Source organism: Lepidochelys kempii, chromosome 6 (assembly GCF_965140285.1).
Source record: "Lepidochelys kempii isolate rLepKem1 chromosome 6, rLepKem1.hap1, whole genome shotgun sequence".
Lineage (NCBI taxonomy): Eukaryota > Metazoa > Chordata > Testudines > Cheloniidae > Lepidochelys > Lepidochelys kempii.
In genome coordinates, this window is record NC_136385.1 from 31,100,439 (window position 1) to 31,119,761 (window position 19,323).

A 19,323-nucleotide genomic window follows, 5' to 3' on the forward strand; every position below is an offset into this window, starting at 1 on the left:
TGTTCATGCACTTTTGTGTTGAGCTGGATTTCCATTTTTGGAAGAATATCTGCTTATCATAAATAACCCCTCAAACCTTCCTGCTTCCTTTTATTGTTTAGGTTTTTTGTAGAGCAAGTGGGGGGATGGTTATGTGTACATCACCTTGGACTTTCGTTGTTGTATGTTGTAAGTAATCTCCATGGGGGGGGTCTAAGGATTTTAAGCAGGGTTTTTCCAAAGAGCATTAAAGAGTTAGGCACCCAACTCCCACTGAAGGTTAATGGGACATGGTATCCTAAGTCCCATTTGTGCCAATGTTCCCCCTTCATCTCCCAGATCTCCTTATTTCTGATCATGGTGTGATGGGTTCCCCCAGGGTACCACCTGGAATTAGGGTACTACTGAGCCCTCTGACCTACCAGCCTGGGCTCCGTCTCACACTGTGCTGTTGTGACAAGTTGCAAAGCTCTCCAGCCTGCACTTTGACCAGCATTCACACAGGTAGGGACACATCCAGCTCAAGTTACATGCAGGCTCTCTAACTACTGGCCTCTGATCCCAGAGCAGTACCGTCCTGCCCTGGTCAAATCTGGCCAGTATATGGGTTTAACATCCAGTCCGCCTCTCCTTCAATGTGAAGAGGACCATGCACACATGTGGTAACCAAGCTAAGATTTCCCCCAGACACCATAGTCAAACGCACACTGGTTTGGATTAAAACATAAAATAAGTGTATTAACTACAAAAGGATAGATTATAAGCGATAGCAAACTGATCAAAGCGGATAACCTAGTAAATAAACAAAACCGTAACGTACTAGAGCGTAACACACTAGATAGGCAGGATGTGAATTAGTAAATTATCATCCTGAGTGATAAACAGGCTGGCACATTCTTAAGGCACAAGCTGCCCTGGCTCTGTAGCTTGAGTTGGCCAGGTTTTCATACACAGGCTAGAAATCCCTTTAGCCTGGGACCGTCAATTTCCGCCTGTTCAGTCCTTGCCACTCAGGTGTTTCCAGGTGTGTTGTTGTAGGGAGAGAGAGGTCCCATCATGATGTCATTTCCCCCTTTCATATCTTCTTTCCACTTGCTGGAAAAGTCTTTTGCTGTGACCTGGGTCAAACAGTTCCCATGGTGTAGTGTTATCTCTGAGAGCTTTCTGTTGTTACACCGTTCCTGGGGTAATCCTTGTGCTTGTTTTTGTTTTTTTTTCTTCATTAAGCCATTAACATTGTTTGGCCTTTTTACTGTTGTACCTGAAAGGCTGCTTGTGGGTGTTTTCAACCTCACAACATGTTTCAGTAACACACACACAGCCAAACTTCATAACTTCGCATACAACAATAGCACATGCAATCCAACGAGATATTAACGTCTAGCAGATCAAGACTTTTAGAATGATACCTCACAAGGCATTCTTTGTACAAAACATATCCTAATTACATTACAGTGGTGAATATTGTGCTGCCAAGGTGTCACATATGAATTCTTTTTAACTTGTTTCCTCATTTTTCTGAACTCTCCCTTTCTAGAGTGTCACAGTGTTCGTTTTTGGTAGAAGTCCTTCTCCAAACATGTTGAATTTAATTATACAGTGGTGTCACTGTTGTTTAGTTGTCTCAGCTATAGTTATTTCTTGAGCCAACTCCTGTCAGGGTTCAGCTACTTTTTTTGTGTTCTCTAGGACTAGCTATTCCAAGAAGCAATAATTTAAATGGAAATAAATCATGTAGAAGTAAGGCACTCATTTTTAATGGTGAGGACAGGTAAACATTGGAATAACCTACCTAGGGATGTAATGGAATCTCTGTCACTTGAAGTTTTTAAGTCACGACAGGTTGTCTTTCTAAAAGATATGCTATAGCTCAGACAGAAGTTACGGTCTTGATGTAGAAATTATTGGGTGAGGTAAGTTCCTTGTTCTGGTTTATTCAGACAGGCAGACGAGATAATCATAATAATCCCTTCCGGTCTTAAAAATCATTGATTCTACAAGGTGCTCAGAATTGGCTTCTCCAAACCTTACCCCAGTGTGCAATTCAACCAGTTTATATGTGGGTCTGTCATGCTTGTATAAAGGCAGTGACTTTCATTTTGCATGAGTTACCTCCGTATCTCATTAGTATTGAAACACAATAAAGTATATATTATCATTAGAAAACAAACAAGAAGTGTTTGCTTATTATTTCAGTGTGTTTTCTGTTCAGTTGAATGCATTAGTTGGACCAGAAGAGAAATAGCAGCCATTTCTATATGTTTAAAATTTGGGTTTTTAGCTGAGTTGGAAGGAAATGGTTTTGTATTTTAAATTAAGAAAAATAAATAATTTGTGGTTTACAAAGTTATATTTTTAAATGAGAATTTCAAGAAATACTTTTCTTCTATATTTATTTAGGATAACAGCAGAGGAAGAGAAATTTAAAAAGGAATGGGAAGAAGATTGGAGGCCTAAAGAGCCACCTAAGCCTGTAAAAACTGTAACTGAAGACGTACATCCAGCCCCTACTCCTAAACACAGAAGTAAGTGACTGACTGGTTCCATCCTAGTCAGTGGGGGAAACAGTTGTGTTTGCGGAACAATATTATGATTCAGCAATAGTCATGGATATGGTGTGTTTTCACCAGCTCAAACCTAACCCATGTCAGCCATGACTAAAACGCAACACCTGATGGCTGTTTGGAGGTCTATGAGAGATGAGTTAAGTTATCTCCATCCAGTTCCTACTTAATAGACATCTGTCACAAAAACTCACTACCACACTAACTGTCAGCCATGTTCACAGTCTCAGCCAAAAAATGTGTTGATATGGAGACTGAACTTCATACCATGACGATGAGCCCTCTAGGTGTAATTTGCTGTTGTCCAGCCTGTTTCTATTCAGAGAGTCTCAGTCTCCAGAGATGTCAACCTGGCACATTTCATGTGCACTAAAAGCAAGATTTCATTGAGCTGTTCTCAATCAGAGTTGCTGTGTGCTCACTCTGAACACTTTTGAAAGTCTAGCCACTTCATTTAGGTGCCTAAAAAAAGCTCAGCTCCCATTTGAAAATCTACCCAAAATTCTTATATACCGTGTATGTGCGTGTGTATATATATGTGTGAATGACTGAGATGCAAATATGTTGCATTCATAGTCTTATTTTAATCTCTTTGCATAAAATGTCAGTGCATAATGGATGACAGGATTTACTGGTATTTTGCTACTTGGGTCCCATTTCAAAGTTTTTCTGATCTCTTACTTTATATGAGTGTTGAGCTGTCTGTATTCAGTAGATAATCAGAAAAATGCCACGGGTGTCTTGGTTTCATTTCCCTATTTGGCATCTTTGACCTGGAAGAGATCTTGGAAGATGAGGGATAGGATGCAGAGACGTAATGCTGTACTTACAGCTGGAGACACAGTGGCTTGGTGCTCTGGATTTATTATTGGGAGAAAAGGGGAGGGTGGTCACTTTATTTGTAAAGGAGAAATCTATATAGAACTTCCTGCTTTTGGCAAAGAGGGACTGAGCTACCTCTATGGCTGAGGGCAACATGCAGGTTTCAGCTCATCTGAGCTTTACCAGCTGAGACATGTGGATCACCGTGGTCCAAGTGCACATGAAGTATCTGGTTTGTGTAAACCACTGCCAACCCTTCCCCTCTCCCTCAATGAGGACCCCAGACTCCTCACTTTGTAAGTCTTTGGAGGATGTGAGGATGGCTGCCTGGTGTCCTGTAAACTCCTTCCTGCTACTTATCTCTGAGGAGAGAATGATTATCCATCTTGCAGCACCTTCAGGTGTTGCCTGGTAGGAAGATAATAAATGAACACCTTGACCCCATCCAGGCCCACTGTGAGGCTGCTTGCCTCCTGACCTGTCTGCTGACTCTGACATGGTTCCCAGCCCAGCAGAGCACCATTTGCAGAGTCCTGGGAAAGGGCATACTGCCTACCATTGTACATAGAGCACTGAATTAGTTATAGAGCTTTGTTCAGCTTGAGAGATGCAAACCTCCCAAGAATTTACCTCCAAACTGAAAGGTCACACAAGTTGGTTGTACATGTATGGGATGATAACTTGGTGCCATTAATGTGCAAGACATCCCTGGTAACTACCAATTCTTCCACATGGATTATATTGCACATTTTATATCTAGGTGAGGATTTCTATGTTGCTAACTGGAGAGGACAGATAAGGACTCCTACAAAGAGTGGCTATAATAATGTGAGATGACAGGTTCATGCCAGTGATATTTTAAGGCTATCCCTCAAAACTTCTTTAACAGCAGTCTGCAGAGTGCTTCCAGGTGGTTCCCGGATAGTTTCCATCTTGACCTGCATAGAAAGGGAATGCCACCTCACCAACAGCACCCTCATCCCTCTCTGCCCAGACCTGGCAGAGCCCCCTCCATGCATATGAGCTCTGTGCTAGGGGACTGGAGAGGGAGGAGACTGAGTGAGCCAGGGCAGGACCAAAGGAATGCATATTCTTTCCACCCCTACCTCCAGCCCACCCTTGTCGACCTTAACTGGGGCTGCATTATCTTTTCTGCATAAGGAATGCCGGGGTTGCCACCAAGTACCAAAGGTGATGCATGGGCCCCAATCCTTGCAGATTCCTAGGGATCTGCTCTGTTTGAGGATGGGTCCTGGACCCTTTTCTGCAGGAGCAGATAAGCGCAATTCGCTTTATGGGAATGTTGTAAGGGAAATCTCCATGAGATTTCCAAGCATAAATTCTCCTCCTGCTGCTTTCCACATGGGATTGTGAAGGGGTCGGCTCTCCACAAGTGCACATCCTTGTGTCTGGGAATTAGCTTTCATACCATCTGGTACCTCTTCCATCAGTTGCGCATGCCGTGGCCCATCTCTCTCTGAGAACTGGGTGCTTCCTCTTTGAGTTGGCCCTCTGGCCAGGTTACTATATGGTCTCCCTCCTTTCAGGGTAACAAAGTCTCACTGGACCAACTGTCCACATGCTGTCTTAGGCAGTCTTCTATTCCAAGTCTATCCTCCAGTGCCACTTTCCCAGTGGCTAGTAGGGGAACCTGAGCCACCCATTACTCCAAATTCTAGCCCAGGGACCCTGTGACTAGCAACCTCGGTCTGCCCAATCTGACCTGTTGCTTTTTCCCTGGACGCCTTCCTGCCACACCTCTCTTGGTTTACCACCAGAGCTTCCATCAGTCCCTATAGCTGCTTCATCCCTCTAGGCCACTTGTAAGACTCTCAAGTCCAGGGCAGGAGCCCAGGACTTGATCTTCTCCTTGTCCCTGGCCAATTCCCTTTTCCTCTAGGGAATGACTATAGACCCTTTCCCATGCTCAATTCCTGGCTTTATACTCCCCTTGGATTTCCTCCTCCCAGCTGGGCTTCATCTGCCAGGTGGAGCATATAAGGTTAATGGGCCCCTCCTGACCCATAGTAACGCCCTCAGGGCCAGTGTGGGGTTGAGATCTCATCACAAGGATGGATGATCTGGTCCCTAATTACATTATATTTAACAGCTCACTCCTCTGCTGTTACTTAATGCATTTCAATGTAATTAAGAATGTGGGTCTTTAGTGTCCTACAGAAACCAAAATGGGGTGAATTGCAGAAGTAAAAGAGAAATACCAGCCATGTCAACTAAAGCCTGAGAGCCCTGAAAACTCAGTGACACACTAGGACACTTCAAAAATGCATGTGCCTTCACTGAACCTGCAAAAGCTCACACTTGCATGCTGATAGGTATTTGTGCATGCAAATGGGCTAACGATGATTACTATGGCAAGACAATGTGGGCTAATGGGTAGAACACTGGACTGGGCATCTATTCCCAGCTCTGCCACTGGCCAGCTGGGGTGACCTTGGACTAGTCATTGCATCTCTGTGCCTCAGTTTCCCCATCTTTAAAATGGATATAATGATCTCCTTCTGTAAAGTGTTTTGAGATGAAGAGCACTATATATGAGCTAGGTATTAGTGCTATTATTTATTGTTATTACTGTATTGCATGTGCAAATATGGATCTTTTTGTGTTTAATGAATGGTCATTCTTGGGGGCATACTCATCATGTCCCCTGTTTAAACATTTGTCCCCTAAATAAATAAAGGGATCTGGTGGCTACTGTGACACACTTGTGCAAATATGCAGCACAGGCTCTAGCAAATATTTATTTCTTTAGAAATTATAACAAAACTCTGAAAAATGTCCCAGTCTCCTGTACAAGCTTGTAAATTACACTGTAAAGATCCAACACCTTTCAAGGGCAGCAGTAAACCTCTGAGCAAGCAGATCTTTTTTAAAAAATCTACAATATTCCTACTCTGCTTAACAAATCAAATCCAGATCAGTTTGAAATTTTCAACTTTGTGAAATACAGATATAATCTCAGGGATCATTGAATTTCTCCAACAGTTGTAAAAAAAAATCTGTTCTTAGCAAATTGTTCCCTTCAGTTTTTATCCTTTGCTGAAACCTGTTCTGAGTTTTACGTGAAGAATGACTTTTGGAACTCAGGGTTTTGACTGCTCTGCTGACTGTTTGCAGTGGGCATTCTGATGATTTTGCAAGTGGTATGAAAAATGAGACTGAAAAAGGAGAATTGAGCTTAGGCTCTTCTATGCTAAGGCCCTGATAAAGCAAAGCACTTAAGAATCGGCTTACCTTTAAGCATGTGAGCAGATCTACTTAGTCAGTTCTCAGTGGGATCATTCACATGGTTACATTTATGCATGCTCGTAAGTGTGCACTGATTTGGGGCCTAAGAGCTTTTTCTGGCACATATAGCAAATACATTAATATCTTATGTGGATCAGACACTAGGAGACAAACACATCTCCTACTGTGGATTCCATAAGGCTTGGACACATGCGTTCTTCACTTTTCAGTTGTCTAATCCATTTACACTGTGGTGTCCTTCTCCCATGTCCCCCCACCCCCCGCTTTTCTGCTCCCGTTCCATCCTTTCCCCCTCTCTTATTCCTCACTCCTCCTTTTCCGTCCCCAGAAAATAATTTGTGCAAATTTTGTAGTCATTGCTAAGACAAAACTCCCTTGAAGTCAGAGGTTATTGTGCCCTTGAAGTCAGAGGATTTATCACAGGGAGCAGATCTGTTCAGTAAGAAGGTGCTGTTTGTACGCTCTAACTTTTCATAGAAATGCCCATTAACTGTAAGCCTGGCTGCTGGACTGAGCTTTTAAAAGTTAATTAGGATGGCTTGAAGCTTAACTTCTAGATAAAAGGTTAAATCAGGAACTGTTGATTAAACTGAAAAAACCCAGATGCTTTGAAGCACTATTATGCACAACAGGAAGTAGGAAAGTAAGACCCTAGGCTGGAGCTCAGGTGATCTTTGTTCAATTCCTGATTCTGCCCCAGTATTCCCACATGATCTTGGGCAAGTTGCTTAAATCTTTCTATGCCTCAGTTACCCAATCATAAAATGAAGGTGATGATATTTTCTTTCTCCCACTGTTCATTTCTCTTGTCTATTTACATTGGAAGCTCTTTAGCACAGGGATTTGTTCTTACTGTGTTTGTGCAGTGCCTCCCACAGAGGAGCCACAATCTAGGGGCTACTATAGTATACGGGAAAGCGGTGGCATTTCTCTCTGAAGTTAGACCCCAGATAACTGTTGATGGTCAAACTTCAGAGTAGCCACCAGGTTCCTCACCCAGCCTAGCTTCAGTGCATTGCAGGCCATGATGGCTGTATGAAGACCTTATTTTCTTCAGGGTAAACCAGGAATTGATTATACCTTGTTTTTTTCATGATATTACAGATCTCAGTGCGGTTCCCTTTTTACCTTGTGGAAACCTCAGTTACCCTATCACTTCTATCTCCTCATTTCCTTCCTCCTTTGTTTCTTTAGTAGATTTAAAGGGAGTTGCGCATGACCAACTTGCAGCAGATGACATGGATGGAGTGATCACGAAGCAGAACAAACAGGTTTGCTCTTCAACCTTGGCTTCCTATCCTGATTCAGATTCTTCCTACATTTCATTTCCTCCTGACAGTCAGTCTTGACACTGGACTGAACACTTTCTATTCTTGCTGTTTTCAATTGCTAGGGCAGGACCCACAGTCCATTGGATGGTAAACGCTAGCAAAATTACAGAGCTCAGAATATGTATTGCTGCTATTGTGCCCTAGAGACACCTGAAATGAATACAAACACTGTCAGTAAATATAAAGAAAGTGGATGCTATTAATTAAGCTTTGGATCATCAGCAGATTTATATATAATAATAGAGTTACTGAATGCCCTGTGTGTTACCCAACAGTATAGTTTTAAACTTTATGAACTTGGCTTTAAGAAAATCGTTTTTTTTTTCCCCCCAGAACAAAAATATTTCGTATGGGGAATGAAAGGTTTTGTTGTTTCCCTAAATGTTGTGCACAAGCTTGGATGTTTTTGAATCATTTACTTGATTTCATTCTATATGTTATTGCTAACAAATTGTTACAATTAATATAAAGCAATAGGCATGATAATGTTTATCTAACAATAAAGAGAATCACTGTCAGGTTTTGTATAGAAGCTGGCTGTTGCATCAGTTTCGTTTCACATAAAAAGTGTATCAATAAGGTAAGCATGTTAGTAAATGTACAGATGCTGCTTTTTGATCAAATCTGATAAAGGAACTGTCATTTAACACCATCATTTAATACAATACAACACTCCAGACATTTAATACCATTATTATTTTAGCCTTCAAATAGCTTTTAACCTGTTACATATGGACATGGGTTGATCTAAACCAGTTCTGGATTTTTCTCCATCAAATATTTTTCCTTTGCTTTTTTTATAGCTTTTGGGTGGTTTTATCGATATGAAGGGAAATTTCCCACAATTCGCAAGGTACAAAGTGTGTGGAGCTATAAATGAAAATTTGCTGTGGGTTTTGCATTTGAAATTACTCCTTTCTCTCCTCTGTATTTTTTTTTAAATAAGTTGTACAGCCATGTACATTTATTTCTAAGTGTGGCAATACGTGACCAACTGTCTTACTTCATATGGATTCAGTATATTCAAATGCTTCCTCCTTTAACATGTGCATGTGCAAGCAAGTTTCTTTGGAGTGCAGCTAGAGGGGCTGATCTTTGAAGTACGGAGTGCTCTCAACTCCCACTGATTGCAATGGGAATTGATACCTAGACATACCTTTCAGGAGGTGCTCAACACATTTGGAAAACTGGACAAATGGGGTGCTCCCCTTTGCAAATCTTATGTTCCCCACAAGCCTTTGAAATAGTGCTTAAAAGGAAGATTTTCAGAGGAAAAAAATAAATGGGAATTGAGTGCCTAGATCCATTTGTGCCTTTGGAAATTTACCAGTAAGTGGAAGCTTACGTGGTGAATAGACCTTTAAACAGAAATGAATTTGACTCATAATGGAAGAAAACAATCAAAACATACTTTTAAAATTTGCTAAACAGGGTAGTATATTATAAGTATCATCTCTAAAGCATGCAGTAGTGTTTCAGATAATATTCTAGTCCTGTTGATACATTCATCTTCATTTCCTTCTCAGTATCTTTTGACACTATGATGAACATTATATTACTACCAGGTTGATGATCAAAACCAATTAGGGACTTAATGGTGGAGCCATCTTAGAGCCAGAGCAGATCCTGCATTGCTTCTACATCAATTCATTTAGAGTTTTGGGTGTGCAAGGAAATCAGGATCACAGCCTGGACTTGTCAGCTATATCTACCATAGTCACCACTTAAAAGGTCATCTTTTACCACAAGCCACAATTATTTCCGTATGCATAGGATAGGAAACATCTGTAACATCTCAGATACCACTTTGTGCTGTTAGTTAATGTTGGCATGTCAGTGCTGACCACCATGTGGACTCAGAACTGTATCTCATACTCTAGCCAACATCAATACAGTAGGTTATATGGCAGAAAAACATAAGGTGTGCTGTAAAAGTGCAAATTGGTTTTACTGCCCAAGTTATTCTGTATAATTATATGCTTTGCACCTTTATATGTTTAGAAGTTCTCAAAGCACGTGGAAAATATTAAAGGGCTAATCTACCCACTATTGAAATCTACGCACACTGTAGACTAAAAGCTTGAAAAAATGTATTTTTAATCTAAACTGCAATATTTTTATTTTGTGTGTTTTTAAAATGTTTCAGCCCACACAAAACAACAGACCAATGTTTGTAAAAGAAATTCACTTCCTATTAAAGGTATTTTTAATACAGAGCAAATTGCGAACGGTGAATTCTGAATCCATTAAAAATGATCTATGGAAGGGATGACTCAGGCTCTGTAGAGTTTGACTTGAGCTATGGTAGTGCATTCAGCTAAGATTAATGGGAACATATTGCTATTCTTTAGCACTAGTATCATACAGAGAGCTCAGTGTGAGTCTTCATCTCCAGTATAAAACGTTAACATCTATCATATGAGCCATGCTATATTTACCGTTCTTTGTAAAGAATGATGTCCCCAGTGAATGGTGTAAACAGTAACTAGCTCTAAACAAAACATGAAAACATTTGTAATACAAACTAAACCTCATGGCTAAAACACAGGCATTAGAAATTAGGTGTTTGATGCGACTAAATCTTTTTCACAACATAGTCATTGTACCTGTTAGGGTTAATCTTTGCAACAATAGCCAAATTACTTGTGAAGATATTACCATACAACCTCACTGATCGCAGCAGTGGAAGGTTCTAATTGCTCCCACATCAGGGCAGGTCTTTTTTTTACCAGCAAGAAGAATCTGTCTATTTTTTAAAATCCTCCCAATGGTTATTGCCTAGATTAGGGGTGTGAGCTGCTACATGTCACTCCAGTATTGCAGAGCTGATAAATTAATCCTGTTATGCAGAGAATGATTGTAGCATGATTGTCACTGTGCCCTGGGTTCCCCAAGCCACAGTAAAAGAGGAACAGCTGAAAAGAGGAACAGCTCATGCTTCCTCACTGTGCTGTGTCTCCTCCAACAACCAAGCCTGGAGAACAGCCTCTCACTGCACCAGCCAGCTCCTCTTCACTGTGCAGCTTTGGGCATGGGGAAACTGGAGAATGCAGGCTATCCTCCTACATTACTACTTGGCCTCAGGGAACACAGCTGATGGCCACTGTAATCAGGGGAGGAGGTTTTCTTTCTCTAACAACAAGAGCACGGACTTCAAAGTCTCTCTCCAGAAGTTTCAGGGGCCTTTAGTTGCACTGTTTTAAAGCCTCCACCCCACCCCCAAAATGATCAGACATGTAACTCGTATGATTGTTTTGTGCAGTGTTAGCACATCTTTAAGTGGCCAGTGCATGTGAGAACATTTAATCCTGTAGCTGCCATGAATGCCCATCTGCCATCTCTAAGATCCAGACACACCGCCTCCTTAGTACACTGCACTGATCTAAGCCTTTTCTTTGCAGTGGCTGGCTCTGTCTTTCTTAATGCATGGTATGCGGTGTTTTGGAAGTGTGTGACGCAACAAAGGCTTTTTATAGGTTAAAAGGAAGGGTTCACTCCTACATGTTAATACATGAGCACTTATGTGAAAGCCATCATGCAATTAATGACAAACAGAAGGGTGAGAAATGATGACGTTATGGTAAACTATTTATGAATATCATAACTCTTACTAGAGGAAAAAGGTATTTAACATTACCAACATTGCATGATCCATAAGTGACGTATAGGCCTTCTGTTTGCCTTCTGAATAAGAATGAATTTCACCCAATATGATGGGGACTGGTTTTTAGAATTGTTTTAAAAACAGCCACCACACTTATGCACACATACGGAAAGTGGCTAATTTTCCAAGACAGGTTTTCATGTATCTAAAGGCTCAATCAAGCGCCGAGTTTTGCAGTGTTCTAAGCCATTGTAAAGTATACACACTACTGTTTTGTGTAATAAAAAAACCTCCCAGAAAGGGAAAGAGAGAAAGAAGTTGAAGAGTGACAGTTTGCATGAACAGAAAAAGTGTAAAAAGGAACTGGAGTTTGAGCAAAAACTTGCCAAAGAAAAAGAAGGGATGTTGGAAAAAGAAAAACAGCTGAAAATCAACCGGCTTGTACAAGAGGTATGTTGCGATAAATGTTGGACTATATTTCTTTATGATTTTATTATTTCCTCCTATTTTATCCTGCTTTCTTTCTGCACGCAAAACTCTTTGACGCTCATGGATGTCTGCGACCCAGTTCAGCAGGGTATTTGAGCATGTATCTAACTCAAAATATGTTTAATCTCACTGACTTAAAAGGTACCTTATGGTACTTCAGGTACCTTGCTGAGGTGGGCCCTTGCCTTGTCTGCAGATAGTGGTATCTTATGGGTTATTTAAAATAACAAATTACAGCTCTTGTTCAGTATACCTGGCAACAGGTAAAGAATAGTAAGCTTATGTTGAGATCAGTGCCCACCTTTTTCCTTAGCTTGCTTTTTTGGTAATAAAAATATGAATATCTGTAAAAATGAAAAGCAGGAATTCAGTGCAAGACAAACATAGAAACTAAAGAACTACTAAAAATCAGAAACAATACGACCTGAGCAAATGAAGAAAATGTTTAAATTGAGGTAACAAAGCATAGTACTATGTTTTATCTGCTAGTATAATGCTGTTGGTTTCAGTGGAGATAGGTTAGCAGAGAGTTTGTTCCAATGTGTTAAATACTTTAAAAACACAGGATAGCAAAATACTCTATTCTGTTGCTAAAGGATGACAGAGAACCCTATCCTGAGCTTTCTTATTCACAAGAGCAGTTCTTCCTCAGATGGGTAGTTCTACCAGTTTAAAGACTACAGTACTCTCACATGGGATATTTAGGGGTTTTCAAGGACAGGCCTAATGGAAGGCAGTGAAACAGAAAGTGACTCACAAGAGCATAATTGTTTTTTGCAGAAAGTGTTTTAAAGTCAAATACATTTTGTATCTTCTAATCTTGTGTGTGGTGTAAACCCATTAATCTTTTTTTATACCACGGTGATATGACTAAGGTATCTGAGACAGAGCGAGAAGATCTGGAGGAATCAGAAAAGGTTCAGCACTGGGTGGAAAGACTTTGTCAGACACGGTTAGAACAAATCTCCTCTGTGGAGAATGATTCTCCTGAGGTAAAAGAAAGCTCTTGCTTATCCCTCCACTGTGATATCTAAATTACTTTTGTATGTTTCATAGACTGGCAGGGAGATTTTGCAGGGTGTCAGTGAGAAAAACCTGTCCCGTTCTTTCCCATTTCAGCCTTTAAGATTGACATAGACAGCATTTAGCATTTGACATCTGCACATTTTTCAGGGTGCTATCTTTTTTGGAAAATGCATTACCATTGATAAATGTGACCACATGACATCCACTGAAAAGCAGCGTGACCACTTGACAGTTCTGTATCCTCTTAGCTGACCCTGCTAGATTGGCTAGGATGGCTTTTGCTAGCCATATTAAAACTCGAGGCTATGAGGACTTTACCACCAAGAACGGTAAGGCAAGAACACTCTGAGGATGGAATCATTGATATTCAGGATCTTGAATGCAACCTAGTACCGTGGAGAGCTAGGGATAACAAAGAGCCAAATCATAGCCTCACTTGAAAATATGTAAGGGAAGGGGACAAAAGCTGAGAGAACTCTAAAAGAGTCACTTAATAAACTTTTATTCAAATCTTCCCTTTAAAGGGGAGGAGTTTGAGGAGAGGGGGCACACAGAGAAAGGTTTATGGCCTTATAATTCCACACCCACAGAGAGGTTTTCCCACCATCCCGCAGATCTGGCTCCCCTCCCAGCACAGTTGCTTCAGGAGGAACACAGCTTTCTGATGACTTCCCTTGGGAATGAACAATAACAGCTGCAGAGGGGACCCATGGCGATCTCCCACTTGAATCATTCTAGAGTCAGCAGAGAGCATCTGGTCTTCTGTTCCTCCTGGCCCAGTGCCCAAAGCCTTATGGCTCTCCAATGGAAGAGTCTCTTGAGGAGAGGGATATGTTTCTGCAGAAATTCCCCACACCTTCTGCACTCACTAGCTGCAAACTGGTGGATTGCAGTCCCCTTCGGTGGTGGAAATGAAGGGGGCATGATACTAGGGCCAGACTCCTGGACATATTTTCAGAGCTCTGTTGCTCGGAACTGTTTACTAGTACACTACTGTATTTACGCTGCCACTAATTACTTTATTACCGTAAAACTATTTCAGGAGATTAAACTGGTATAAATCGAGAGAACAGGTTGGTTGTGAGGAATTAACCTGTCTAAGCTAACAGCCATTATGTATTATTATTTGTTATTAATTGTAATATATCCTTAAAACAAGAAGCAGTTCCCAAGGGTTGGAGAGCAGCCAATGCGGTAGCCATTCTTAGATGGTGGAGCCACTCTATGGTACTGACAGATTTAGCTGAGACTATCATTATGGACAGAGCAGTAATCCACCTGAAGAAGTAAATCAAATAAGACTAGGATAAATATCTTGGTTTTTCTAGGGATAATTTATGCCTCTTTAATTGTTCCTCCAGGGAGTGGACAAAATAGTGGATAAGAGAACACTGATTAAGTGAACTTTCACAAACATTTTAACATGATCCATGACAAATGACTACTGGAAACATTTAGACCACATACATATAGAATCCCTTCTCCACTGCTCCAAATCTGGATTAATGTATTCACTTCTGCAGAACAGCTAGTTCCTGTATTGACTCCTTTGGAGTTCTTAAGCCCAGCAAGGACTCAAGCTCTGCATGGGCTACTCAGCATTATCTAAGCTCTGCGTAGATTTGCTTGAACAACACCAAACTCATGGAGACTAAATCAAGCACTTCCCCTCCTCCCACATATGTGCGCCACCAGCATGCATACAGCTTCCACCCATCAGGACATGCACCACCACCGCCGTCACATACACAGTTCAGGTGGATGTATTCCCAGAGCTGCTTATCAGACACTCCGGACTCTAGGGTGGTATTAGGTTGGCTGGGGTATTGTAACTCTGAATTCCCTAGCACTCTATTTTGTCCTTTAAACTTTAGTGCTGATTAAGGATGTTCCTCTTATTGATATGTATTGACAACCTTTACTCCAGATTCATGGCTTTTTTTTTTTTAATCTGGTCTGGAAATCCTTTTAAATGACTCTAGAATTTCAGGAGCTGCCTGTAAAGTGCTCTCCTTTTACATCAGCCACTTTTGCAATGAGCATTTTTTTCCTGTTTGTTTTGCTTTTTGTGTCTGCTCTTTTTATTTGCACAGCAATTATGCACTGTATTTCTATTCACTGTATTTTTTTAAAACTGGGGTAAGTGCTCTTTGTACACAAAAAGGCTCCAGGAAAAAGTTGTGTACATGTTTTTTTTAATAGGAACCCAAGACCTTACAGTACTGAGTTAATTATAGCTTGTGGTGTCCTGCTACTTGTTTTTAGTTTGTTCAGGTCCATTATAGGCAAGTGCACAGTTAAGGCAGGTCTTTGTTGTCATTACACTAGCTGACAAGTGGACATACTTCTGCTTCTCCTTCTGCTACATCAGTGCGGAGGTTTGCAGGTGGTCTGCAGCTTCACACCACAGACCTTGATGATATTAACCTGGATGAAGTTGACAAGCCTACAAAACACATAGCACCTCTCCCTCCACAACCTCACACAACTTCTGCAATATCAGCAGCTCATCCACTTTCTTCACCAAATGTCCCATCTTCAAGAGGTCCAGCCCCTTCACCTTCTGCAGCTTCACGGGTGACTTTATCATCATCCACTGGGATGCATACTCCCGTACCTCCTCCCACTGCCTCCTTACCCAGTCAACCCATTGGATCTCTCTGTCGTCCACCCACCCTCTTAGAAGAAAGAATGGGAAACCACAGTTACCATTCTTCTGGCCCTACAGAGTCCTTGAATAGCTGGGAAGCAAAAAATTACAGAGGAAGATCTACTTTTGGACCCATTAGCTCTCAGAATAATGAAAAGACCTACTTATCAAGCCCAAAGGTATAATTTAATTATATTCTCCTCTCATTGAATATACATCATTCTCATTAGTGATGTATCTAAATAGCAGGTGGAGAATATGCCTTGTGTGTTTGCTCTGCATAATGTTCCAGATCTTCTGCATCCAAATATCATTTGCAGAATGCATTAGCTAATAGCATCTTTTGTGCTTGACCATTATTACCTACAGCCCATCATATTTTAAATATAAAGAAATCATGTGACCTATTTCACTACAGAAACACAAAAAGTAGGTTATTTTGTAGTTGAATGAGATATAAAGTATCTATAAAGCAGAATATTAGTATTCAGCTAATATGGTTTAAATATGACCCTGAATTGTTTTACTCAGGGAAAGTAGTGGACAGAGAACACTAGGTTGAAGTCACATGCTCAGAAACTTTTGAAGTGAGCACCAACAGTAGTCCTTTGATGGGAACAAGACTAAACATTCTTACTACAAATCTGAATGGTTTGACCTTTCAGTAGTTAGTTTTCTGGGGAAATACTCTGATTGTCCCTTATTACAAACTCACTAGGTTTATTCCAAAAGAGGATCTATACTGAATATTACAAAAAATTCATATATTAAATCCCATTATTCAGGGAAAAATATTTCTGTGACTTCATCATACTAGTATTTTGCTTTACTAAGGACTATAACATCAGGCACATACTCAAATCTTTGTAATAAAAGATCTTTCTGCAGATATTTTATACTAGTTTCAAACAGTTCAGCTGAGACCCTTTGGGGTAGTTTTTCTGCATGTTTTTCTGCACGAATTCACTGCATTGTGTGCTGTGGTTTTCTGCAAGATCATTTGGAATAATAATGACTTTGTATTGTGGGTATTGCAGCTGAACAGGGGAAGGGCACAGGATTAAAATGACTTCTTAGTTCTTCGTGAAAATGTGTAGATTATTTCTATTTGATGGATAGTTTTAAAAGAGTGAATTATGAATCTTTGTTTTGTTATAAACAGTCTGATTAACAAGGGGACTCCATAAACATAGTTTATAATCACATTTCAAGAATACTTAAGCTTCTCTGGAATTAGAATGACAACTACATCTTTTTATGGAAGATGGGTTTTCTAAATGTTCTCTAAATCAGTGGTTCTCAACCTTTTTGGGCTCAGGAGCCATTTATACATTTTTATGGCTTGTCGTAACCCAATAAATATTCTGGGGGTGAAGGCCCTGGGTGGTTTCTAATCCACATTAGGCAGCTAAATAAGTGACCTAATCTTCAAAAGTTCTAAGCCCCCACCAGCTGCCAACCAAACTCAATAACAGGTAGGTCTGAGAGGAGATTTTAGCTCTTAATAAAATATTAATATTGAGCTAATCTTACTCTATTATATGCATTATATCCATTGTTTTGTCTTCAGTGGGGTTTCACATCAGAACCTGGCCTAGTTATATAGTTCCATTACTAAAGTCAGGTAGATTATCCCATTCTGCCTATTGTGGGGTTTTTTATACCTTCCTCCTACATATCTGATACTAAACACTAGACATGATAGTGGAACACCTGGACCTTGGGTTTGGTCCAGCTGAGTTCAGAATCTGGCCTGTTGTGCCTGTTTCCTTCTTAAATAGCTTAGTTTATATTATTTGGGCTAAACACAAACATTTGATGTTCCCAAAGAAGTAACTGGTTTCCTTCCTCATATCTCATCCTCTGGCTAGGTTACTCCCAATCAACTGAATAAATCTATCTGATTTTAAATACGAGACCCTGTTGTTAGACCAGCCAAAGTTGAAGTAAACAGAGATGTATTACTCTGGTCTCATAAACTTCCTTTCCTAATGTTATACACATAGGTTTCTAAATCTTTTCAGCATCAATAATTTTCTTCACCTTGGCCATTTAATTGCAAGTTCTGCCAGGTGCTTGCTGGTGCTGAAGGAGTCAAATTCCCTGTCAAAAATTATTGGCTATGAATTGTTCATAGATGTGGCATGAATTGATTTGAGCATCATAAGTATCATTAGTAGATATGCAGTAATGAAGGTATTGTTGTTTAGGGTTTAAGAAACGCCTCTCATGTTGGCAAAATATCATCTGCATCAAGCAATCCACTGGTATGTCATAAATGTTTAATAATTAATATACGTTTTTTTAATGAGCTTTCAATGTAATGCTAGTGTCAAGGAATTTAAAAAGGGGATGATTTCAGATGGGTGCAGGATATGATTCCCCCCCTTGAAAAATGGCCATCATATCTTTGCATTCAGGTGTGTAAGGCAGTCATTGCATTTACAAGATACCGGTAATATTACCCTCCATGTACCTATTAGCAGTGCTAAGCTCTAACAGTATAAAAGACTTTCTCTACAATGAGTTTTCACTTTTCAACAGTCTCAGAAATATAAGCTTGAAGCATGCATGTTGCATGTACGATATTTTTTCTATGTACTGTGTATTTGTGTTTCTGTCAGGGTGACACACAACATAGTTACAATCCTATGTTTTTTAAATGCAGCTTGGGATAGCATCACAGCTGAAAAATATAGCCCAATATAACCAGTCTTTGATTGTTTTACTGAAAGTGTATGTAGACATTGGGTCATATTAGAAAAGATATGTGTGCTAAGAAAGGATGTAGTCCCCAATTTCCAGTAGCATGCAAGTATTATGTTAGTGGAAGGTATTTTTTAAATTTCTTCCTATAATAAATTCACAAACCTCACAAACTGCTACCATAACATAGGTCTGTTCAGTCCCCCTTTATGTTCCATGATACAATACACACATATTTGCTAGATACAGTGAATAAACACTTGAAAAAGTACATGTCCAGTTTGATAGACTGGCATATAGGGAAAAGTCTCTGTAATACATTTCTTAGAGGTTGTTATGGGCTTACCCATGCACTGTATAGCACTGGTGTGGAGAATGTGTAGAAAAGAAAAAGACGATGGAGAACCTTTTCACCTTCCTGTGGGACAGCAGAACAGGATCCCTCTTTTATGCACAGGAGTGAGATGGGAGAAGACCCAGCTGATGCATTGGCCCTTATAATATACCTGCAGGAAGCATGGTCTGAGGGTTATGGGTGTATCTTGTCCACTAGGTGGGTTAATACATATGCCACCCACAGCAGCATGTAGTAGCTGGCAGCTGTTCAGATACACATGGTTCCTTGCTTAGAGGAGCAGTAATTTTTACCTCCTTCTTGAGATGGCCGTTCTACCTTTTGTCAATCCCCACCTGTCTGACAGGGAATGTACCAGTCTACATCCCCACTTCCCAATGTTGCACTGGCCAGGGCTAGATTTGTCGCGTGTGTGTAGAATAAAAACAAACTAAAAAAAGAAGCTTCAGGAATGTGTGCTTTTAAAGAAAGAAACCACATATGAAACCATAGTATTTCCTAAACATTGGAAATTGAGTTTAACAGAGATC

The 19,323-nt window shown here is 40.3% G+C and overlaps 1 protein-coding gene across 4 annotated transcripts in view; it reads left to right on the plus strand.

Annotated features, from left to right (window-relative positions):
- Positions 1–19,323, plus strand: part of USH1C (USH1 protein network component harmonin) — a 100,721-nt gene that overhangs the window by 48,758 nt on the left and 32,640 nt on the right. For 3 of the 4 annotated variants that reach the window (XM_073347367.2, XM_073347368.2, XM_078853177.1), the window contains exons 14-15: positions 2,380–2,504; positions 7,827–7,903. In XM_073347367.2, the coding sequence (XP_073203468.1) occupies positions 2,380–2,504; positions 7,827–7,903 (202 nt within the window). Of the gene's footprint in view, positions 1–2,379; positions 2,505–7,826; positions 7,904–11,864; positions 12,018–19,323 lie in introns of all 4 variants that reach the window. The other variant, XM_078853178.1, reaches the window with a different exon arrangement.